The sequence below is a fragment of the Canis lupus genome, chromosome 6 (genome assembly GCF_011100685.1).
Source record: "Canis lupus familiaris isolate Mischka breed German Shepherd chromosome 6, alternate assembly UU_Cfam_GSD_1.0, whole genome shotgun sequence".
Classification (NCBI taxonomy): domain Eukaryota; kingdom Metazoa; phylum Chordata; class Mammalia; order Carnivora; family Canidae; genus Canis; species Canis lupus.
In genome coordinates this window covers 38,643,520-38,666,763 of record NC_049227.1, presented here as the reverse complement: position 1 = coordinate 38,666,763, position 23,244 = coordinate 38,643,520, and the positions used below count along the sequence as shown (strand labels likewise).

Genomic DNA, 23,244 nt, shown 5'->3' with positions numbered 1-23,244 from the left:
AACCACTGGCCTGCATGGCTACAGCAGTCTCCACTGCCCCCTTTCTGCAATCCATCCCCATGATCGCCAGGAGCTTTCTAAAATGCAGTCTTTTTTTTTCTTTTTTAAAGATTTTATTTATTTGTTCACAAGAGACACAGAGAGAGAGAGGCAGAGACACAGGCAGAGGAGAAGCAGGCTCCATGCAGGGAGCCCCATGCGGGACTCAATCCCAGGACCCCGGATCACACCCTGAGCCGAAGGTAGACGCTCAACTGCTGAGCCCCCCAGGTGCCCCTAAAATGCAGTCCTATCACGCAGCACCTGGCCCAGGTGTCCTCTGTCTGGTTTCCACATCAAGTATGATGAACCAAGGACCAAAAGCCAGAGGTACTGGGGCAGGAGGTCCCTGGCCTTAGGCCATATCCTCACCACGGCCCTGCAGAGCCCAGACCCTTCTGGCCGCCTATCCCACTGTTCCCCTGAGGATTTGGAAGGCTCTAGAAGGGCCCCTTGGCTTTGGCAATAAGGCCCTGGCTTGGCCCTTGGGCTCTGGCCTCTCACCCCCAATGCTTTAGAGAAAGGAAGAGTATTTGCCCAGCACCTACAAGGGCTCAAACAATCTCTGTTAAATGTGATTGAGGAGGTGAAGACGGGGGGCAGTGGGGACCCAATCAGGGTCCTGCTCAGGTCCCTGTCCCAAGTCTGTTGGACGCTGGCTGGTGGAAGTGACCCACATGTCCACTGACATATGAAGGGATAAAGAAAATGTGGTCTAGCCACACCATGGACTACTATGCACCCTCAAAAAGAGAGAGAGAGAGATCTGGGACTCCTGGGGGCGTCTGGCAGTACAGGGCGCCCGGGGGGCTCAGGTCATGATCCCGGTCCTGGGATGGCGTCTGCCTCTCCTTCCTGCTCGTGCTCTGTCTCTCAAATGAATAAATAAAATCTTTTAAAACGGGGTGGGCGGGGGGGTGGAGATTTGGACACAGACTCACGCAGGGAGAACGCCGCGTGAAGATGAAGCCAGACTGTGGTGATGCTTCCACAGGCCAAGGCACACCAGTGATGACCCAGTGGCCTCCTGAAGCTAGTGGAGGGGCGTCAAAGGAGCCTGCACTCAGCTCCCAGAAGGAAGCCACCCTGCCGCCCAGACTGTGGGACTTCGTTAGGACGCCAGGGAAAGCAACACGGGCGACCAGAACTAGACGGGGCAGGGCTGTGTCGGCGGAGCTGCCAGGCAACACGGGCTTCTTTCTCACGCATCCCTACTCTCCTGGCTGGTGGCCACCTTCCACGAGGTCACCCGGCAATCCAGCTCCTTCCCCTCTCCAGGCCCTGGGCATCTTCCGCATCCAGTTGGCAGGGGCCTACGTGTGCGCTTTGCCAACCTGGAGGTCCTGATGAAGGATGTCCGGGGTGGAGCCTGGGAACCTGCATTTCTAACAAGCTCCTCAGGGATGCCGCTGCTGGTGGGCGGCCCCCCTACTTCGAGTACCGAGGCATCACTCCTGCACACGCCCGGTTGGCCCGAACTCACCCCCATAGTCAGATGCAAGGGAGGCAGGAAAATGAAGTTCAGCTGTTTGCACAGGAGCAGGAGGAACCGGGGTCAGTAAACACAGGTAGAGGGCCGGAGCAGGTAGGAGGGACCCAGCCCTCCCCCCACGGCAGTCTGGGGGGACCAAGCGGAAGTCCTGGCTGAGACTGTGAGGCCCTTCAACTTTCCTGAACTCCCTGTAAGTGGCAGGGTGAGGGCCAAGGGCCTCTTTAGTTTGAGGTTCCGGGAGTCATCTGGCACTGGAGCCTGCAAGGAGCACACTACACTGCCCCTCACGTGGGTGCCCCAGTTCTGGAATGGAGCACCCTCCCCCAGTCCTCCAGCCTCCCCTTTGCAGGAGACGGAGGCCTCAGGAAGTACATTAGACTGCGCGACAGCCTGGCCCGCCAGGCGGGGGCAGTCCCTACTCTACTCTCCCTACTGACCCTTGTCCCTATCCCCCACCCAGCCCTTTCCTGGGTATTCGGTGACCCTGGTGGTGAGGCTCTGCACACAACTCGGTCACAGAGCCGCGGCCCGCAGACCCCAGCTCCCTGCTGGCCAGAAACTTGGGAGGGCACCTACGAGCCCTGGCAGCAACTGCCTCTTTCCCACCCGCAGCTAAGGCTGGCCTCCAGCTGTCCCCTGGCCCAGGGGGGCATTAGACAGGTGCTCTGCGCTGGGCTGGCCTGCGCAGGTGAGCCTCCCAGTCCAGTGCTCAGCAAGGCCAGGAGTCCGGGAGCTGAGCCCTGGGCATCCTGGCGGCCGAGGGGTACTCCCCAGGAGGCCACCCGCCTGGGCACCTACTTTCGGAAAGCCAAGCCCGGCTCCTCCGAAGGCTCACCCGGGCACCAACTGCGAGGTGTCCGACCCGCCGGCGCCGCCCACATCTTGGCCCTTCTAGAATCCTTCCTGCTCCCCCTCCCATCCTAATGGCCCCGACAGCTCTGTCAGGGCTGAACAGCTTGGCGAGGGCCTGGGCAGGGGGCGAGGCTGGACTGAGCGGCCAGAGCTGCGCGCGGAGCGGGGCCGCAGGGGAGGCGCTGCCGCGCGTCCCCGCCCCGGCGCCCGCCCCCGCCCTCCCACGCACCTGCGCTGGCCTCCCCCCAAGCCCTGGGGGCAGCCGGCGGGCGGCGCTGGGAGATCAGAGGATTCGGAGGAGTCGGCCCGGGGGGAGGGGGCGGGGAATTTCCCCCCACGCCTGCCCGGGCCTGCTCCCCTCCCCCTCCCCCGCCAGGGTGGGGGTGGGGGGGCTCCGCTGGGGGAATTCCACGGCGCTGCGAGGGCCCCGGCGAGCCTGGGCCGGGGGTCCTACGGAAAGAAGGGGGAAGAGAGGAGGGGGCGGGCCGGGACCAGGGGCGCAGCTGCCTCCGTCCCCAGACACCAGCTGGCCCTGCCTGTCCGGGACTGAGCGTCCACCGGTCCCGCTTGTCTCGGGGGCGCGGGGCGGGGGGGGGGGGGGCGGGCAGGGAGTGGCACTTCCTTCGTCAAACCAGAGGCATTCGGTACTTGGGGAGAGGGGCGCGGGGATCCGAAGAGGGTGTGCTTTGGAGCTTGTGGCGCTGGGTGGGTGACCGGGAGTGCGAGCGAGGGCCGGATTCACGGGCGCCTCTGCGGTGTCCCGGCGGCGGGCGGCCTCGGGACAGGGTCTTGTATCAGCCCCATTAGGGCCCTTCTGTCCACCGACTGGCCTGGCCTGCTCCACGCAGCCCTAGAGCCCGCGGGGACCCTGGGAGCGAGCGGGGGGCGGGGGGAGGGGAGCCGCGGGCCGGGACACCGGGGTCCCCGGGCAGGGTGTTGGGGAGGGGGGTGTTGGCGTGGGAGGCGTCTGGACCTGCTGCCTCCGCTCCAGTCTCGGGCGGGGCTTCCCGGCCTCAGGGGGGGGATGGGGTGGGGAGGGAGGGATTCCAGGGGGAGGGACCCACAGAGGGACGCGAGGGGGGCAGGAGCCAGTGCGTTAGAGACCTGAGCGAGGGCGACTCAGAGAGCAAGGCGCCTCCCGAGGGGGTGGGCGTGGAAGCGGAGGCGAGACCTGGAGCCCCCAGAGGCAGTGACAGAGGGCGCTGCTGGCCAGAGGACCCCAGGGATACAGCCAGGGGGAACCAGGGGCAGAGAGGCGCCTTCAGGGGCGGGAACCGGGGAGGCAGATCCCCGTGGGAGGTAGTTCACCGGTCCAGACTGAGAGCGCGCCTGGAGAGCAGACTGTCAGAGGACAACGGCCCCCAGGTGGCCTGGAAGACCCCGGAGCGACCCTGGGGGCGGCCTGGACCCTGCTCCAGCCCAGGCAACCTCTCTCTGGTTGGGGACGATGGAGACGGGGACCCCACAGGTCCTCCTCCTCCTCCTCTTCCTCCCGCTGCTGCCGCCCCTCAGGGCCTCGGCGGGGAGCCTGCACAGCCCAGGTGAGTCTCGGCCCAACTCCTGTCCCTTGCCTCACCCAGGCGGAGGCAGAGGAGGGGGCGGAGCCGGTGGCTGGAGCAGCTGAGCAGCTCCAGGGCCCCATAGGCGCGGAGGTGCTGGCTGGCAAGCAGGGTGGCAGTTGGGGTCGCAGTGGTGGAGATGCGGGAAGGTCTGACCTCCGGCCCCTGCGGTTGTCCTGCAGTCCTGTCCGAGTGCTTCCAGGTGAATGGCGCCGACTACCGCGGCCACCAGAACCGCACAGGGCCCCGCGGGGCTGGCCGCCCGTGCCTCTTCTGGGACCAGACGCAGCAGCACAGCTACAGCAGCGCCAGCGACCCCCAGGGCCGCTGGGGACTGGGCCCGCACAACTTCTGCCGGTGAGGGGAGGGCCGGGGGCCCGACTGGGCTGTGCGGAGGTCTTGGCCCGTGGGACACAAAGTCCACCTGGAGGGGCTGGGCGCGCAGCTGCACGAGGGACCTGGCCTAGCCCCTCCTAGGGGCCAGGCGGGACGCGCTGAACATTTTCCAGTGGGGGACTGGCCTTCGGTGCCCAAACTCTGCAGTGTCAGGTCAGGCCTGGGCATCCCAGAAGCCCGTGCCAGCGGAACCCAGGCAGGGGTGAGCCCTGGAGCAAGGGGCTGGGCCCTTGCCATACAACTTACTTGAGAGGCTCTACTCGTGATGGAGGGATTGGGGGCTCAGAGCCCCCTCTGCTGTCTGGAGTGGAGTGGGAGGACACACAAAGCTCAGAGATCCCCACTTTTGCCTTAAAGTAGGGTTCCAAGGCAAGAGAATGGCTGAGGCCCAAGACAGGGTTGGGGAAACCCCTGGTGGCCTCAAAGTCCTTGTGTATAAGGTCATGTCCTAGCAACAGCTGCAGCTCAAAATATGTCCTCAGGGCCCCTTTAAGGACATCTCCCCCTTACCCCCCACCCAGTCGGAAGTTGACATCCAGAAGCACGTGGGACAAACCTGAACTTGTGGGACAACAGAGAGGAACGAACAAATAAGTTCTAACACACGTGGTGGTGGCCGTTTTGAGAACAGGTTGTGGGATGGGGCCTGGGATTTGCAGCCCTTGCGGTGGGGGGATCTGGACCACTTCTCCCCCAATGGCAGGAACCCAGACGGCGACGTGCAGCCATGGTGCTATGTAGCTGAGACAGAGGAAGGCATATACTGGCGCTATTGCGACATCCCCACGTGTCACAGTGAGTGGGCCTGGCTGGGCAAGGCTGGGAACGGCCGGCTGCCTGGGTAGAGTTGGCTCTTGGAGGGAAGGGACCAAGCCTGACTCTGCTGCTCCTCAGTGCCGGGGTACCTGGGCTGCTTCGTGGATTCGGGGGCCCCCCCGGCTCTCAGCGGCCCCAGCGGCACCTCGACAAAGCTCACGGTGCAGGTGTGCCTCCGCTTCTGCCGCATGAAGGGCTACCAGGTACTGACCCCCACCTCCGGCCCAGAACGGTGACCCCCTGAACTTGATCTCAGGACCCAAATCAACTCCCACCTCTGACGTCAAACCCTGACGTTGATTTTGGAAGCTCCAGGCCGGCTCCCACCTACGGCCCAGGCCCCAGCCTCCCTCTCCCCTGCCCCTGCCCCCGCCCCTGCCTCGGGGGTCACCCAGTCTGTGCTCCCAGCTGGCGGGCGTGGAGGCCGGCTACGCCTGCTTCTGTGGCTCCGAAAGCGACCTGGACCGGGGACGCCCGGCCCCAGCTACCGACTGCGACCAGATTTGCTTCGGCCACCCAGGCCAGCTGTGTGGCGGCGATGGGCGCCTGGGCATCTACGAAGGTGAGGAGTGAGCGGGCAGGGGGGCCTGGGGCGGGCGGGGAGCCCGGCCCGGGGTTCTGACGCCGGCTCCGCCCACAGTGTCCGTGGGCTCCTGCCAGGGCAACTGGACCGCGCCTCAGGGCGTCGTGTACTCCCCGGACTTCCCCGACGAGTACGGTCCGGACCGCAACTGCAGCTGGCTGCTGCGCCCGCCGGGCGCCGCACTGGAGCTCACCTTCCGCCTCTTCGAGCTGGCCGACCCGCGCGACCGGCTGGAGCTGCGCGACGCCGCCTCGGGCAGCCTGCTCCGCGCCTTCGACGGCTCCCGCCGGCCGCCGCCCGGGCCGCTGCGCCTGCGGGTCTCCGCGCTGCTGCTCACCTTCCGCAGCGACGCGCGCGGCCACGCGCAGGGCTTCGCGCTCACATTCCACGGTGAGAGCCCGGCCCGCGCCCCCGCCCCGCCCCCGGCCCCCGGCCCGACCCCCGGCCCGCCTCACCCCTCTCCCCGCAGGGCTGCAGGACGCCGCTGACAACCCGGCGCCCGAGGGCTGGGCCCAGACCCCCGCAGCGCCCCTCGACGGGGCCAACGCGAGCTGCAGCCCCCGGCCCGGGGCTCCGGAGGCCGCGATGGGGGGTGAGGCGGGCGTGCCAGGCGGGAGGGAGTTTGGGGAGCCGCCCCGCCCAGACCAGCTCCTCACAGCACCGTGTGCCCGCAGCCCGGGTCTTCCCGACGGTCGCGGCCGTCTCCGTGCTGCTGCTGCTGCTGCTGCTGTCGCTGCTGCGCCTGCTGCGCCGACGGTGCGCCCCCCGGGGCAGGGCCTGAGGGCGGACGCCTCGCTGCGCGGGAGGGGTGCTGGGAAGCTGGGAGCTCCAGGGGGGCCGGGCTGGGTTCTCGGGGGCGAGGCCTTGCGTCCACACAGGGAGTCGCGCGGGCGACCGCAGGCGAAGCAGGACGCTGGAGGCAAGATTGGTTGGGTTCGGCTGACGTCTGCTCCTTCTCTAGGAGCTGTCTGCTGGCTCCGGGAAAAGGGCCCCCGGCGTTGGGGCCTTCGCGGGGCCCCGGGAGAAGCTGGGCTGTGTGGTACCGCCGGCCTCGAGGGGTGGCCCTGCCCTGCCCCCCCGGGGACCCTCAGGCTGAGGGTCTAGCGGCGAGTTACCGGCCCCTGAGCGCCTCCAGCCAGAGTTCCCTGCGCTCGCTCATCTCTGCTCTCTGACTCCGGACCCTCTGCAAGCGGGATGGACACCCGAGACTCCATGCCGCACTCAGCGCTGACCTTCTGCCCCGTTAAGGGCAGCTGGGTCTCTGGTCATCCCGTGGAGGCCAGACGTTGGACCGGAAGCATCTGGTGCTGTTGAGAACTTGGTCTGACCCTCAGGGGCCAGATGGCAGAGGCCAAAGGGCAAGAGGATCCCAGCTCCCCTTCCTCATGAACTTTGATAGAGGGGTCTCTGATTTCAGTTGGCTTCCAGAGCCTCTTGGGGTGGTCCTGGACTGCTGCCCTAAGTGAAATGTGAGAGGTCAAGGAAAGCAGTCAAAAGACCAACCATAGACTTTGAATAAAGGACCTATTTTGATACAGGGCTCTGCAAGTTCCTGCGTGATGAAAGGGGTTATGTTAATGAGGGTATTGGAGCAGGGTTGGGTGTGTCCATGCAAATTAAGGTTGGTCGGAGCGTGGAGTGATTCGGGGCCGCCAGGAAGGCGGAGGACTGAGAAAGGCAGAGGCAGAAGAGTGGGTGGGGTCCGGGAGAAGGGGAGGAGGGGGAAGCCGGGGGTGAGCGGGGTTAAACCGGAGGAGGATGCATTCCTGGACCCGCTTTAGGATGAACCCGGGCAGGGACCGACTTTTTTCCCTTGGCCTCCTGCCTACTCTCTTCCCCTCCGATTCCTGTCTTTTCCGGGTGGAACTGAAGGTGCCCTCCATGGGCGATAACAGGGAGCGAGTCTGACCGCGCCCAAGTTCTCAGAAGACTGGTCCGAAGGGCAGGGCATCGCCCGAGGGTGCGGGGCGCGTCAGACACACCTGTAGAGGCCTGAGCATCTGAGCGTGGCCCTCTGCGCTCGGGCTGAGTCGACTGGAGAGATCACCCCTGGAGTGGGGGCGCGCCGGGTCTAGACCTTCCTGGGCCGAAGGGCCGGGGCCGGCAGCACCTTGGACAGAGCCCGGGTGAGGGGTGGGGATGGGCGGCGGGGAGGCTGAGTGCCCCAGGGTGCGTCGACCTGGGGGGTCGCGCGGAAAGCCGGGGCGCGCGAGGCAGACAAGGCTCCGGGGTCACTCCAGCAGAGCCACCGGGACCCAGAACCTCGGAGCCCTCGCCCACAGCTGCCCCATGCAAATGAGGCTGGGACCGCGTATATTATGCTAATTGAGCCAAAGTCTGGGCGTGGGCGGGGCCTCCCCGCCAGCCGCGCCCATTGGCCCTCGCAGGGTCGACGTCACTGGCACCGCGCGCGAAACGCTGGCGGGATGGCGGGGGCGAGCCGCTGGGGCGGAGTCTGGCGTCCCCACCAGTGTCCGGCCGCACCCGTCCTCCCGGCCGCGGAGAGACAGCCGGCCGTCGCCGCTGCCGCCGCCGCCGCCACCAGGCGCTGTCCCCGCGGCGCGCCCGCCCCTGCCAGGCCGGCCGCACTGCGCTCCGGCGCCCCGCGCGGCCCCAGCCTCCGCCCCGGCGTGGGGGCGCCCGGCCGCGCGTGCGCAGCGCGGGAGGGGGCGCGGGCCAGGACCCCCGGCGGCGCGTGCGCGGACGGAGCGCCGGGCGGCGGGCGGGCGCCGGGATGAGCCTCCGCGCGCCGCGGCAGCTGTGAGCCCCAGGCCGGGCCAGAGGAGCGCGGCGCCCGCCCGGCGCGGGCCATGGCGTTCCTGGCCGGGCCGCGCCTGCTGGACTGGGCCAGCTCCCCGCCGCACCTGCAGTTCAACAAGTTCGTGCTCACGGGCTACCGGCCGGCCAGCAGCGGCTCGGGCTGTCTGCGCAGCCTCTTCTACCTGCACAACGAGCTGGGCAACATCTACACGCACGGTGAGCCGCGCCCCGCATCCGCACCCGCGGCAGCCTTGCCCGAGCCGGCCCGGGGGCCCGGGGGCCGGCGAGGGCCCAGGGTTCAGGTCCCGGGCTGCCTGGGCCCTGGCACGGCCGGGCGCCCTGGTGACAAAGCTGCCATTGTCCCGGACGGAACTGTCCTTCCGCTCCCGGGCGGGGCCCCCGGGGCAGACGGGGGACGCAGAGTGGGGGACCGAGTCCGCTTAATCCCTCTGAGCCCCGGGGAGGAGCCTGGTGCCCGCCCCTTCATAATCCCAGCGTCCGGGGCACCCTCCCCCGCCTGCGCTCGTCCAGGACATGGGTGTTAACTTCGGCCTCGGGGCCCAGGAAAGAAGCCAGGCCCCAGCCCCTCCCGGGGTGGCGGTCTTGCCACCCTCCTCCGCCCGGCCGCGGGGCTCCGCCTGGCGGCGGCCCCTCCTCCCCACCTCCGCGGCCCTTATCTGCTGACACAGCCCTGCCACTCCTTGGGCTGTCCGGGCCAGGAGAGGGGCCTGAGCCCGCTGGGCCTAACCTTGGTACCTGGCTCGCCGGCCGACTGGGGCCTGGCCAGACCTTGCCCATGTGCAGCCAGCAGCCTAGTAGGCTGTGCCTGTCTTTGACCCCTGGGAGGGCAGTGCCGGAGTGCCCAGGGGAAAGGGTGGGAAGGGCCTGGCTGGGGCTGAGAGGAATGGAGGGCAGGAAAAGCTCCCTGGGGAAGTAGGAAACGAGCTCCTGCAGCCGGTCTCCCCTGCCTGAGTCTGCCCTTTCTGGAAGACAGAAAGACCCAAAGCCTCCCTGCGTCTGGTCACTTATAGAGAGGACACAGGGGTTGAGAGAAGCAAGCTAAGTGACCCGCAGATCTAGTATCATTGCCCACATATCCTATATAAAATTCAGCATGAGATCATGCGTCCTTCTGGCTTCTGCTGACACACCAAGTTTGGGGGATCGGGGCCACCTGTGTTCTGGGGAGGTAATATGCTGCAGGGAGGAGATAAGACTGCTGGGTTCTACTCTGCTTTCATTGCTGGGGTCACCTGGGGCACTGGCTTGGGTTCTTCAACTGAATGTGTGGACAACGGTCTCTACCTCCAGAAACTCTTGGGAGCTCTGCTAAGTCACTGAAGTTACTGAAGGCACAGGGCCTGCCCCTGCCGGGGGCCCAGCCACGAGCATGCTAAGAGCATCATCAAGACCCATCTTGCCTCCTCCCTCCTGTATCATTTCTAGACTGTGGGCTCCCTGAGGACATGGCTTGTCCTCGGCGCTCAAGCCGCGTGATGGATAATTGTCTCCCTCCTCCAGGGCTGGCCTTGCTAGGCTTCCTGGTGCTGCTGCCCATGACCATGCCGTGGGGCCAGCTGGGCCAGGACGGCTGGCTGGGCGGGACACACTGTGTGGCCTGCCTGGCCCCTCCCGCGGGCTCTGTGCTCTACCATCTCTTCATGTGCCACCAAGGGGGCAGCGCCGTGTACACCCGCCTCCTCGCCCTGGACATGTGTGGCGTCTGCCTTGTCAACACCCTTGGTGAGCCACGCGACGGGGTGGCCTGAAGGACGGGAGGTGGGTGGCCGCCAGGGAGGTGGAGGGAGGGTCACTCACACGAGCCCCCGAAGTAGAGGGCAGGCAGTTCCCCGGTGACGTGCCTCCCACCTCTCTCCATACAGGGGCGCTGCCCATCATCCACTGCACCCTGGCCTGTAGGCCCTGGCTGCGTCCAGCTGCCCTGGTGGGCTACACCGTGCTGTCCGGTGTGGCTGGCTGGCGGGCCCTCACTGCCCCCTCCACCAGTGCCCGGCTCCGTGCCTTTGGTTGGCAGGCTGCTGCCCGCCTCCTGGTGTTCGGGGCCCGGGGAGTAGGGCTGGGCTCCGGCGCCCCTGGCTCCCTGCACTGCTACCTGCGCATGGATGCGCTGGCACTGCTTGGGGGACTGGTGAACGTGGCCCGCCTGCCAGAGCGCTGGGGACCTGGCCGCTTCGACTACTGGGGCAACTCCCACCAGATCATGCACCTGCTCAGTGTGGGCTCCATCCTCCAGCTGCACGCCGGCGTCGTGCCAGATCTGCTCTGGGCCGCCCACCACACCTGCCCCCCAGACTGAGCCACCTCCTGCCTGCCACGTCACCCTCTCTGCAGTCACCTGGGACCGACGATCGCCCTTCGCTCCTGCTGGTCTGCGAGGGGCTGACTCCCTGGATGCTTCCAGCAAACTGGACTTCCCAGCTGGAAGCCGTCACCCGTTCGTCTGATCTTCCCTGTGGACTAGCCTCTTCTACGCACGTCTCAGAGCTCTGGCTTCCCTCCCTGCCTTCTTTCCGGGTACTGTCTGTGTGGGCTAGACGGAAACCTTCCTTCCTAGGCCTCCGTTTATCCTCCTCTGTGACCTGTGAGGGTGTGGCCAGAGGGACTCTGGGGTCACGTCTGGCTCTGACAGTTGGGATGCTATCAGCCCAGAGCCGTGAGCCCACCACCCTGCCCCACATGTAAGGTACCTCGTGGCTGCCTTGCCCAGCCTTCAGCCCATATTTCCTGACCTTTCTGCTCTGCATGCCAGCCCTCCCTGCAGCCTGAGGCTCACCCACCCCTTCTCCCTTCATCCAGAGACTGTGGAGTGAGGGGTTTGGGCAACAGGACTAGTCTCTTATCCCAGGACCAAGGGGTAGGAGGGCGGCTGCAGCTGCTTTTTCCAGGCAGCTAGCACAGAGACATGAAGCACTGAGTGGCCACTGGGCTGAGGGCCCTCCCTCCACCTCGAGTGCCATGCTCTGATGGCTCGACCTACACAGTGGGGACGTGCCTGCTCAGGAAATCTCTGCTCCACACAGCGCCTGGATCCTACCTCCAGTCAGCTGGCCTGGGGCCCTGTATCAGGGCTCAGCCTTGGGGTCACAAACCCCTGGCAACATCAATAAAGGGTAGGAAGCGCTGCGTTGCCACACAAGCAAGCTTGGGCGCTCCCAAGATTCAAATACATTTTATTAGACATGGGTAGGCAGGAGGCACCAGTGGAGTTCCCAGAGGGAACCCCACCTCCAGGAGGATTGGGGGGGTGGCTAAAAGGTTAAAAGCGCCAAGGCTGGCTTGTGGACTCAGCCTGGGCCCAGTGAGTCCTCAAACAGGCTGAGAAGGTTCCGAGGTTCGAAGGAGGGGAAGGAGCCCCGAGCGGGCTCGGAGTCAATGTCACTCAGGTCCAGGGCATCCCTGGGTGGGAGGGAAGAGAGACAGATGACACTCAGAGACTGAGAGCCACCACCTCCCACCCCCCTGGACTCAGGGCCTGCTCACCTCAGTGTGTACCTGTTCCGGGGGGCGGGGGAGCCACTGCGGGGGGTGGAGGTGTTCCCAGTAGCCCTGGCCAGGACAGCCTCTGCAGAGAGTGAGAGCCTGCACCGGGTAGCCAGACAAGTAAGGTGTCGAGGGGTGGGGAGTGCACCCGGAGGCCACCACAGCTGGGCGGGGCAGGGAGCCAGCCCCAGGCTCCTCCTGCCATGGACAGGAGCAGGACCACTGTCAGGACCAGCGGAAACGAGGTGCCCCTTGAGAAAAGCACTTTCACAACTTTGAAAGGCCACCTCTGTTCCGTTTTGGAACACATGGGTTTGGAGAGCTGGCTTTGAAGTGACCTTGTGGCAAATGAAGCTTAGCTGGTACTTCATGTCGATATAAAGTGTCCCCATGGCAAAGGGGTGACATTTCCTTAAAGAAGGGGTTAATGGTATGGTTCCTCCTGAGGGTGGTGCCCAAGCCTGTGGTTTTCTTTTGTAACAGTTCCTTAATGACAGCCTCTCCTCTGGCCACCAGGTACCTAGAACCGAGGAGTTTCCCAGGGCGCAGCTCCCCAGGCTGTGAGAGGACAGTACCTCATCTGTGAGCACCGGCAGCCCCTGCTGTCATGGGAGCTGTGGCCCCCACCCTGCTCCCTGCTCTGGGCTTGGAAGGGACAGCTGCATTCAAACAGGGCAGGCTGTACCCCCACTGGCCTCGATTCCCTTCCCAGGGCATGATGGGGGCCAGGTTTGTGGGAGGGGTCTCTCCCTGCTAATCCTCCTGGGTCTGGGACCTGGCGCTGTTGACCACCCCTATCCCCCGCCCCCAGCACCCTCAGCTCTCACCCACCCTCAGCTCTCACCCACCCTATGCTGTCATCATCCCAGCTGCTGGAGAGGCTGCTATCCAGGAGGAGGCTGCAGGGTGGGGAGCCAGGCGGGGTGGCTGGTGGGCTCGGCGGCTGCAGCCAGCTGGCGGGGTGAGCCAATCCGTGCCAGAGCCAGCACAGCAAGGAAAGCAGGGCCTGTGGGGACAGGGATGGTGGAGGCAGGTCAGACCCTGGCACTGGGGAGCAGGGTGGGGCATCCTGCCACCATCGCCTGACTTACCTGCCACAGGGCCCACCCTCGGCTGAGGGCATCGGCAGCCACGTACCACAGAATGCTCCATGGCCGAGGCCGCCTGAGCATGGGCAGAGCCAGCAGGGCCTCAGCGGTGGCCCGCAGCTTGGGGTCAGGTTCCAGCATCATGGTGAGGACAGAACGCAGCTCGGAAGATAGGCCTGTCCACAGGGCAGGGCCGTGTCAGGGGCGACTGGGCCTGGAGGCCAGTGGTCCCCACCGCCAGCCATGCCATCCCCCAGGACCCCCCTGGTGGGAGGTAGCACCATCCCCGACCTCCACTTACCAGCAGTGAACTCAGGGGGCAGGTAGCCCTGGCGAAGCTGCTGCCAGCCCTCCCCACCGTGGGGCAGCTCCATATTGCATGCCACTTCCAGGACGGTGAGACCCAGACTGGGAAGGACGGGGACAGGAACAGAAGAGGCAAGGTTGGCCTTGGGACCCGGATTCCAGAAGGGCTGCTGTCTTCCACCCCGATCCAGGGAAGTGGGGAGGGAGCAGTGAGGGGTCCTGAGAAGGCCCCAGGAGGTCCAATGGTGGGACCATGGTGTGGGGCATGGAGCCCACACACAGCACAGGCTGCCCACCAGCCGGTGAGCCATCCTGCACCGCTCACTGGACAGGCACTGGGTCTGCTCATGTTCCTGTCCCCACTCTGTTGATAAAGCTGGATATGGCTGCTAGAGGCCAAACAGCATTACTGGCAGGGACAAGGGAGCCCAGTGCCAGGTCCAGTCCCTGTAAATGCAGTAATCATCCCTCCTGTGGAGGTGCAGTGAGGAAGTGGATAGATTCATGTAAAGTGGCTCCAGAGGGTTTGCTGCTTAGACAGCCTGACTGCAGAACCCCCTCAGCCTCAGGGCAGGCCTCCACCCCTTTGGGGCAGGATGTTCAGCCCGAGGCCGGGGTTCCTGACTTTGGGCTAGGGTGGGGCTTCCCTCCCTCGGGCAACTGCAGCCCCCACCCCCGGCACCGCCCCCCGCCCCCCTCCCAGCCCTCACCTGAACACGTCGGCTGCTGTCCCGTAGGAGCCCTGCAGCAGCTCCGGGGCCATGTAACGGGGGTCTCCCTCCTGGGCCTCACCAGCTCCAGACGTACCCAGCTCAACCAGCAGCCCAAAGTCACCCAGCTTGCAACGGCCCCGGGGCCCCAGGAAGATGTTGGCAGGCTTGACGTCAAGGTGGACCAGACCTTGGCCGTGGAGGTGAGCCAGGGCCAGCAGGGTATCTCACAGGTAGCCCCAGACCTGGGCCTCTGGCAGGCCGGTGCCCCAGGCCTCACAGTGCTGCTGCAGGCTGGGCCCGCACAGCTCGGTCTGCAAGTACAGGATGCCGCCCTCCTCCCAGGCTTGCTCCAGCCGCACACAGCGCGGGTGCTGCCCCACCTTCTCGTGGCCGCCAACCTCAGCCAGCTTGCGGGCCCGGTCCTTGGGGCCCCGGAACGGTGACATCGAGCGCTTTATTGCATAGAGCCGGCCATCTTCCTTGGAGCGCACCTGGAAGGGAGGCGGTGCCCACAGGTGGGACGGGAGGTGGCATGACCACTTAGAATGACTATCTGGCAGGTTCTATTAAGAATTTACAAGTGTGGAAGTTGCAGCATGGCATCTACCTTAGAGAGACCCGCGCGCACACAATTGCATAAATGGATAAACCACTATGAGCTCTAAGCATTGGGCTAAAAGCGTGTCCGTGGCACGCAGTTATGTGAAGAAAGCTGGCTACAGAACCATGTGGGCAGTATGATCCGCTGTGTTGAAGATGAGTTTGTCTCTATATGGTCAACTCTGGAGATGTACAGAGAAGGGTCTGGAAGGAGGGACACCCACCTGAGAAGCACAGTAGTTTCCTCTGGGAAGAACTGGTCTACAGACCTATGTTGTTTGTACTTTTTAACCACAAAATTATCTCCATGTAGTACTTGTGTAAGCAGAATCACCATTTTAAAGAAAATATAAATGACTAGAAATATATTTTAAGAAAAAAAAAAAGTGGCATGGAGGGGGTAGCCTGAGTGCCTGCCGGCCAAAGGGGTGGGGAAGCGTGTGCCCTACAGACAGGGCTGGCTCCAGGGCAGGAGAGAAAGCAGCCAGGAGCCTGTAAGGCGTGCCAGACTGTGGACAAGGGTGAGTGTGTATTGAGAGGCCTGTGGGAGGGGAAGGCGAAAGCAGTCGAATCAAGCACTGAGGAACGGAGCATGTCAACCTGTGAGAAGCAGGCTGCCCAGGACAGTCCCATCCAGGCAGGGGTGAGAGGTGGGGCAGGGGGCATCCCCCAGCAAGCCCAAGGAGTCGTCTCCCCACTCACCTTGAAAACCTCTCCATAAGAGCCATGGCCCAGGCGGCCAAGCCTCTGGAAGCTCTGTTGGAAAAAGGACTCTGGCCGGCTTGGGTCATATGAGGGGCTCTGTAGGGTCTCAGAGGCTTTGCCTCGAAATGACACCCTCCGGGGCTGGGGCTGGTGCCAGCCTGGCGTCCGGGGAGGAAAGAGACGGCTGATGGGGATGCTGCCTTTGGCAGGGGGCCGGGGCGGGAGGCTCCGACTGAGCCCCCCAGGCCTCTTGAGGGAGAAGCCAGGTTCTGCGTGACGGAAGTAGGCTGGCACTGGGACAGGGGTACCACTCAGGGGTGGAGGGGTGCCCTCTGTGGGCACAGGCATGACCAGCGCAGGAGGTCCTGAGGTGCACAGCACGGAGCAGTGTGTCCACTCAAACAGTGCCTGGTTCTGTGGCCCCAAAGAGGCCTTGGAAGACAGCCACGTCCACTCTGCTCACACGTTCTGCTTTACACATGGAGGCCACAGGGACGAGCACCTGCTGGGAGAAGGCAGGGGACAGATATACATAGGCCTGGACAGAGTTGTCTGTACCCTGGAGGTCGTAGAAGCATGAACTGAAAAACCCACGGCCATGTCCTAGAGACTTCCACAGTCCAGCAGAGGTTAAGCTGAGGCACGTTCTGGAGCTGGACCGCCTGAATGTGTATCCCTGCCACATCCAGGGCCACATAAGGGCAAACAAACCAGCTGTTTGGCTTTAAAATATGCACCTTCTTCCAAAAATGGAAAGTGGAAATATTAACACAGGCCCACCAGCCCTTATCTCTAATTCAAAAGTAAAAACAAAGGTCTGAAACCAAGTTTCTTTTCTGACTTTTTTCTCCCTGCTGCAGGGCTAAAACTCCTTTAGTGGGGCTCCACTTCCAGCTCCGTGTTACAGATGCTAAGGTCCAGGCAGGTGCAGCAGAGAGGCTGGGGGCTCCCTCTTCCATCAGTCCCCGTCACAGGGCAAAAGCTCTAGCTCAGAGCCAGAGGGCAGGGAACACTGAGGCCTGATCGCTCCAGCCCAGGCTCATTCACAGAAAGGAAGTTCCCCCATGGGAAGGGCGAGCAGAGAAGGCCAGAAGCTACCGTCCCCACCCTAATGCAGCAGTGTCACCCAGAGAGATGGGCACCACTGTCCCTGCCCTCAGCTCCAGACCTGTGGCCCAAAGATTCCGCCTACAGAGAAACAGGCAATGGAGAAAGAAAGTTCTGAAGCGCTCCCTGAAAACAAAAAACAAAAAACTTGATTTCAAACAATGTGTAGGAAGTTCAAGCCTAAAGGCACTCTCAAAGTCAGTGCAGGTTTCGGTGGTAAGCAAATAGCAGGAAGCTGGTATCTCATTAGTGCAACAAGGCACCCTATAGGCCAGCTGGTTTAGCAGAGAGAACTGGGGAAAGAAATAGCTAACAAGAGCTTTGTTGGGGTCAGAACAAACCTCAGACACTGAATTCAAAAGCTACCTTGTCTAAGGAGCCCCAAATTACTTAGCTCAGTCTACGGAGCAACTGATGCCCTAGGCATTGTCAAAAGCAATAGAACAATCAGTCCACAATTGGTGGAGCCTAACAGTTAAGTGTGGAAAAGGATAAAGAAAGCCCCTGTAAAACCACTGGCATTCCAAGGTGACCTCACACATGCCCAAGCCTGGGCCCTCTGAGGAGTAGCAGCAGAGGCTTCACACTGCAGGTAAAAGAGACATCACTCCAAAGGCCCAGCCTGTCCATCCAAAGCACATAAACAAGCAAACAACAGTCACAATCCCCAGAGGGGGGTGAGAAACCAGGAGCCACAGTTGCTATAACATTGTCTGAAATGCCCAGTTTTCGACAACAAAAAATTACTAGATATAGAGACATAGGAAAGTGTGACCCACACACAGGAACAAAGCAGATGACAAAAAACTACCTGTAAGAGGGACCAAATGCCAGGTTTCACAGATAAAGGCGTCAAAGTAGCTGCTATAAATATTTTCAAAGAACTAAAGGAAACCATGCTTACCAAAGAGAATCAGGATGATAACATCTCACCAAATAAAGAATATTAATAATGAGATAGAAATTATAAAAAGAACCAAGTGGATGGGATGCCTTTGTGGCTCAGCAGTTGAGCACCTGCCTTTGGCTTAAGGTGTGATCACCGGGTCCTGGGATCGAGTCCCACATTGGGCCCCCTACAGGGAGCTGCTTCTCCCCCTGCCTATGCCTCTGCCTCTCATGAATAAATAAATAAAATATTAAAAAAAAATAAAGAACCAAATGGAAATTATGAAAATGAAAGGTATAATGCTGAAATAAAAATACTCACTGGAGGGGCTCAACAGTAGATTTGAACTGCCAGGATGATTGGCAAACTTGAAGATAGATCAACAGAGATTATGCAGTCTGAAGAACAGAGGGAACAAAGAATGAAGAGAGGGAACAGATGCTTGGAGGATTGTAGGATACCAGTACATACACCAGCATGTACAGAATGGCACACTGAAGGAAAGAAGAGAAGCAGCAGGGAAAATATGCTAAGAAATAATAGAGGAAAGCTTCCCAAGTGTGATTCCCAGAAAAACCTCCCTGCCCCAAGAAAAATGAATTAACTTAGCCAATAAGCTCAGTAAACTTCAGGTAGGATAAGTGAAGAGATCCACACGCAGACACATCATATTAAAAATGCTCAAAAGAGGGGCCCCTCGGGGGCTCAGTCAGTTAAGCATCTGCGTTCAGCTCAGGTCATGATGCCAGGGTCCTGGGATCTAGCCCTGTGTTGGGCTCCCTGCTCAGCGGGGAGCCTGCTTCTCCCTCTCCCTCTGCAGTTCCCCCTGCTTGTGCTGTCTCTCTGTCAAATAAATATTTTTTTAAAATGCTGAAAACCAAAAAGAAGGACATAATCTTGAGAGTGTTAAGAGGAAAAGCACTGGGAGTCCCGGGTGGCTCAGCAGTTTAGGACCTGCCTTCGGCCCAGGGCGTGATCCTGGAGTCCTGGGATCAAGTCCTGCATTGGGCTCCCTGCATGGACCCTGCTTCTCCCTCTGCCTCCCTCTATCTCTCATGAATAAATAAATAGAAATCTTAAAAAAAAAAAAAAAAAAAAAAAAAGGAAAAGCACTAATCACTCACAAGCCTCCCCCACCCCAGGAGATTAACTGCTGACTTCTCACCAGAAACAGTGAAGGCCAGAAGGCAGTCGGGTTGCATATTCAAAGTGTTGGAGGGTGACCTTTGTCAACCAAGAATCCTATATCCAACAAAACTATCTTTCAAAAACCATAGGTAAAATAAAGACGTTCCCGGGTAAAAACAAAAACTTCATTGGTAATAGGCTCTAGTTTTTTACAAGAAAAAGTAAAAGGTAATTCTCCAGGCAAAAAGCAAGTGATCCCAAACAGTAATTGGTAAAAATACTTATGTGATACAAAAGACAATGTAAATACATATTTCTTCCCTTAGCTGATTTATTTTTTTAAAAAGATTTTTATTTATTTATTCATGACAGACATAGAGAGGGAGAGAGAGAGAGGCAGAGACACAGGCAGAGGGAGAAGCAGGCTCCATGCCGGGAGTCTAACGTGGGACTTGATCCCAGGACTCCAGGATCACGCCCTGGGCCAAAGGCAGGTGCTGAACCACTGAGCCACACAGGGATATCCCCCCTCACCCAGCTGATTTAAAAAGCAATTGGACTGGGCAGCCCGGGTGGCTCATGAATAAATAAATAAAATCTTAAAAAAAAAAAGGCAATTGGACAAAACAATACAATGTAATTATACACTGGCCATATAAGGTATAGAAATGTAACATACTTACAAATACCAGTCCAAAAGAGGTGGGGGGGGGGGGAACAGAACTATACTGGACTAGAAGATGACACCAGAAGGTAACTTGAATCCACAGAAACAAATGAAGAGAACCAGAGCAATAAATAAGAAAAGTCAATATGAGAAACATTATACATATATACATATATACTTATACATATATACATATACATATATACTTACTTTCCATTCTTCCCTCAGCTTCTCAATGAAATTAAAGACGACCTAAATAAATGGAAAGATGTGACATGTTCATAGACCCAAAGACTTAATATTGATCAAATGGCAATACTCTCCAAGTTGATCTACAGATTCAGTAAAATCCAAATCAGAATCCCAGCTGGTTTCTTTGCAGAAACTGAGAAACTGATCCTAAAATTCATATGGAAATTCACAGGACCCAGAATAGTCAAAATAAAGTTGGAAGACTTGTACTTCCTGATTTCAAAGCTACAGGAATCAGGGTCGCTTGGGTGGCTCAGTGGCTGAGCATCTGCCTTTGGCTCAGGTTGTGATCCAGGGGTCCTAGGATGGAGTCCCACATTAGGCTCCCCTCGGGGAGTCTACCTCTGCCTGTGTCTCTGCCTCTGTCTGTACCTCTCATGAATAAATAAATAAAATCTTAAAAACAAAGCTACAGGAATCAGAACAGTGTGGTATTCACATAAGGACAGTCATATAGATCAACAGAATACAGCTGAGAGTTTAGAAATAAACCCTCACATTTATAGACAATTGACTTTGACAAGAGTGCCAAAACAATTCAGTTGGAAAGTCTCTATAAATAGTGCTGGAACAACTGGATTTCTACATCCAAAAATCAATTAGCAGAAAAATCTGACTTATTTTTCCATCTAAGTGTCAATATTCATATATTTCTTGACAGAAATATTAATGTGGGGGCACCTGGGTGGCTCAGTCAGTGAAGCGCCCGTCTTGTGCTCAGGTCATGATCCCAGGGTCCTGGGATCCAGCTCCAGCATCAGGCTCTCTGCTCAGTGGGGAGCCTCTTTCTCCCTCTCTCGGCCCTCTGCTCTATCTCTCTCTCAAACTGATAAATAAAATCTTAAAAAAAAAAAAAAAGAAAAAATATTTATGTGCCTGATTATGGGATGATGTCCTAGGCCCACAGGTGATGTTACATAGAAATGATATGTGTACTCTATTAACTTTCTAAAATCAGAGACATTTTGAATTGGGACAGGCATACACATCCTCCAATAAATGCTGTTACATAATAAGTAACATATAATAAACACTGTTCTGAGCAGTAATGAAAGAACAAAGTGCAGTGGTCCCAAGGGTGTTTGCTGGGAGAGAAAGGGCTGGTGTGTTGCTATAATGTTATAAGAGAAACAAAAACAAGAAAACCAAAGAGGAGGAGGGAGGGGTCCTCCAATTTTGAGAGGAAGCCACAGTGTATCAAAAGATGCCATACCCAGCCGGGAGTGAACCAGTAACAGAAGCCTAGGGAGCAGTCTGAAGTGTGCCCTCCCGTCGCTGGGACAGGGAGGGGCTGCGGGAGGGACCTCCATGGGGGCCGGCCTGTAAGACATCCTACATCCCGTGGGGACCCTTCCCCTGCCGGTATTCATGTCAGGATTCCCATCTCAGGGCGTCTTAAAGTGCACAGCCAGGGTGTGGGAACCCCCTAGGTCGCGGCAGAAGCACAGCCTGCAGGCCCAGTCCTAGCATATTTGGCACACCGGGCACCTGCATCTTGAACCAGCTCTGGGACCAGCCCAGTGTCACCTGCATTCGAATACCGCTGGCCCGGCCAACCAGCTCCTGCAGGGGACAGAGGAGGGCGGAGGAACAGGGGGTGCCCCGAGCAGGCCTGCGGGAGCTCTGGAGCTCTCAGGGGCCTCACCCTCTCGCTGCGCCGGACACATTGCTGACCACGGTCTACCGCGCTAGACTGTGAGCTCCTCCCGGGCAGGGCCACAGCTGGTTCAGCTCCGTGGACGCGGGGAAACCCTGGCGAACCATTGGAGAGGCCGGCTGTCACGGGGAGGGGCGGGGGGAGAGGGCGCAAGGGGAGAGGCGGGCGGGGCTCCGGGCGGGAGGGGCTGCGGGGGGCCGCCGCCGGGGAGGGGCGCTCCCGGCGGGCACTGGAAGCCCGGGAAGGACGGAGGCCCGGGTCGGCCCCGGAGCGGCGGAGGGGCGGTGGGCGGGGACCCCGCGGGACCCGGAGGGCTTGAGGCTGACCCCGGACCGGGCTGTCAGGGGGCAGAGGGCGGCCGGGAGGGACGTCCCGGCCCAAGACCCTCAGGCCCCGGCCTGGGCTCACCTGGACGGGTGGGCGGGGCGCGGCTCGGCCGGGGCCCCGACTCCGGGCGGGCAGAGGCCGCGGAAGCCGCTGGGGCGGTCAGGCGGGCGGGGGTCTGCGGCCGACGGCTCCTGACGCCGGGCGGGAGGACTCTCGGAGGGGGAACGGCCCGTGAACGCGCGCAGAACCGGCTCGCGCCAAAAATTCCAAACCGGCCTCGAGGCCCCGCCCAGGAACGCCTCTGGCCCCGCCCTCTCTCCAAAGCAGCCTATCAGAGGCGCCCAGAGCACCGCGGCCCCGCCCCCGCGGCCCTGCGTGCGCGTCGCCGCCGGCTCCTCAGGCCGTACCCTGTCACTGCGCAGGCGCGACGTCCCCTCTGCGCCCGCGCGGGCAGGGGCGGCTACGCTGTGCGGAGTCCCCGCGAAGGCGTGGCGCGGGCGGGGCTGGCGGCTGCGCCTCTCCCGCTCGGTTCCCGGGATACGGACAGACCTGTATCCAGACCCAGACCCCGCGCCCCGGCCCTCGCCCCGCAGCCGTAGTCCCCGAGACTATAAAGGGGCGTTCCGTGCGGGGGCCCCGAGGTGCCTGGGGGACGTGCCCGGGACCGGACGGGAAGTCCCCGCGGGGTGCAGGGTGGAGCGCCCCGGGCCCGCGGGCTCGGTCCTGCCGGCCGCGCACCGCCCCGGGACGCCACCTCTCCCCGCCCCCGCGAGGTCCTCCGGAGAAACCGCTGCCACCTTCGAGGCAGCCCCGGCCATTCTTTGCATTTGAGATTTGAGCTCATCTCAGCCCTGCCTCGGCCCCTTCCTGGGGCACGACCTTGGGAACGCTCTGGGCCTTGCTGAGCTTCGGATTAGTCGCTTCTGCAAAAACCGAGCTGCTGCAGCTTCCCATACGGAGCTGGAAGTTCAAACTGGATGATCCCCTTCGAGTTCTTAGCGGGGAGCCGGGGCGGAGCGAGCGCCGCTTCCTAACAATTGCGCGGCTGCAGCTTTTATCCGTTTGACCGGGTGGATGGGAGTCCGTCTTCCAGGCCACCGTCGCTAGAACACCGCCCATCTCACTGCATCTCGTTTCCTCCGCCTTATCTTCATATTACTTTTATCTCCATCTGAAACTCTGTTCTCTTTCTACGGGTCTATGTGTTGACCACCAGTCCCCCAAGTTACTGACAGGTTAGGGCTCCCAGCCCCCTGTGGTGCCTGCGCCTTGTGCGAACATTCCAGTACATGGGCCAGCACAGGAGGGCCTGGCACACCAGGTTAGGCCCACAGCCTAGACTAGAGCTTCTCTGGGGGCTGCATTCCCCCCCTCCCACCTCCGTGCACCCTTTCTTTGCATTTGCATCTCTGGCAGCCACAGCCCCTATGACTCAGGCTGGATCCTGTGAAAGCCCCCAAGCTCGTCCCCAGGAGGCCTGGGGAAGCAGGCGGGCTCCTCTCCAGCTGCCAGCCCCATCTCTCTCTCTTTTTTTTTTTTTTTAATAAATTAATTTTTTATTGGTATTCAATTTACCAACATACAGAATAACACCCAGTGCTCATCCGGTCAAGTGTCCCCCTCAGTGCCTGTCACCCACTCACCCCCACCCCCCGCCCTCCTCCCCTTCCACCACCCCTAGTTCGTTTCCCAGAGTTAGGAGTCTTTATGTTCTGTCTCCCTTTCTGATATTTCCCACACATTTCTTCTCCCTTCCCTTATATTCCCTTTCACTATTATTTATATTCCACAAATGAATGAGAACATA

At 60.7% G+C, this 23,244-nt stretch overlaps 3 protein-coding genes across 7 annotated transcripts; 2 read left to right on the top strand and 1 right to left on the bottom strand.

Annotated features, from left to right (window-relative positions):
- Window positions 1–3,460: 3,460 nt before the first annotated feature.
- On the top strand, window positions 3,461–7,270 carry KREMEN2 (kringle containing transmembrane protein 2). 4 transcript variants are annotated; one of them, XM_038538880.1, is made up of 9 exons: window positions 3,461–3,924; window positions 4,125–4,299; window positions 5,042–5,133; window positions 5,233–5,357; window positions 5,680–5,716; window positions 5,795–6,127; window positions 6,207–6,329; window positions 6,412–6,493; window positions 6,699–7,270. In XM_038538880.1, the coding sequence occupies exons 1-9, from the start codon at window positions 3,831–3,833 to the stop codon at window positions 6,907–6,909; spliced, it is 1,272 nt and encodes a 423-aa protein (XP_038394808.1). In that variant the 5' UTR covers window positions 3,461–3,830; the 3' UTR covers window positions 6,910–7,270. The 4 variants fall into 4 exon arrangements, with proteins under 4 accessions (XP_038394808.1, XP_038394807.1, XP_038394809.1 ...); XM_038538879.1 differs by having other exon boundaries at window positions 5,563–5,716; XM_038538881.1 differs by lacking the exon at window positions 6,412–6,493.
- A 1,222-nt stretch (window positions 7,271–8,492) lies between these two features.
- Window positions 8,493–16,237, top strand: PAQR4 (progestin and adipoQ receptor family member 4). Of its 2 annotated transcripts, none has more exons than XM_038540650.1 (3): window positions 8,493–8,713; window positions 10,019–10,240; window positions 10,752–16,237. In XM_038540650.1, exons 1-3 carry the CDS (start codon window positions 8,548–8,550, stop codon window positions 11,198–11,200), a joined length of 837 nt encoding a protein of 278 aa, XP_038396578.1. In that variant the 5' UTR covers window positions 8,493–8,547; the 3' UTR covers window positions 11,201–16,237. The 2 variants fall into 2 exon arrangements, with proteins under 2 accessions (XP_038396578.1, XP_038396579.1); XM_038540651.1 differs by having other exon boundaries at window positions 10,381–16,237.
- Window positions 11,672–21,204, bottom strand: PKMYT1 (protein kinase, membrane associated tyrosine/threonine 1). Its single transcript, XM_038540649.1, is given in 9 exon segments — window positions 11,672–11,914; window positions 11,999–12,097; window positions 12,847–13,004; window positions 13,090–13,262; window positions 13,388–13,494; window positions 14,103–14,596; window positions 15,408–15,915; window positions 19,412–19,453; window positions 21,099–21,204. Coding segments are annotated over 7 exon segments (1,494 nt in total). The 5' UTR covers window positions 15,759–15,915; window positions 19,412–19,453; window positions 21,099–21,204; the 3' UTR covers window positions 11,672–11,802.
- Window positions 21,205–23,244: the final 2,040 nt, after the last annotated feature.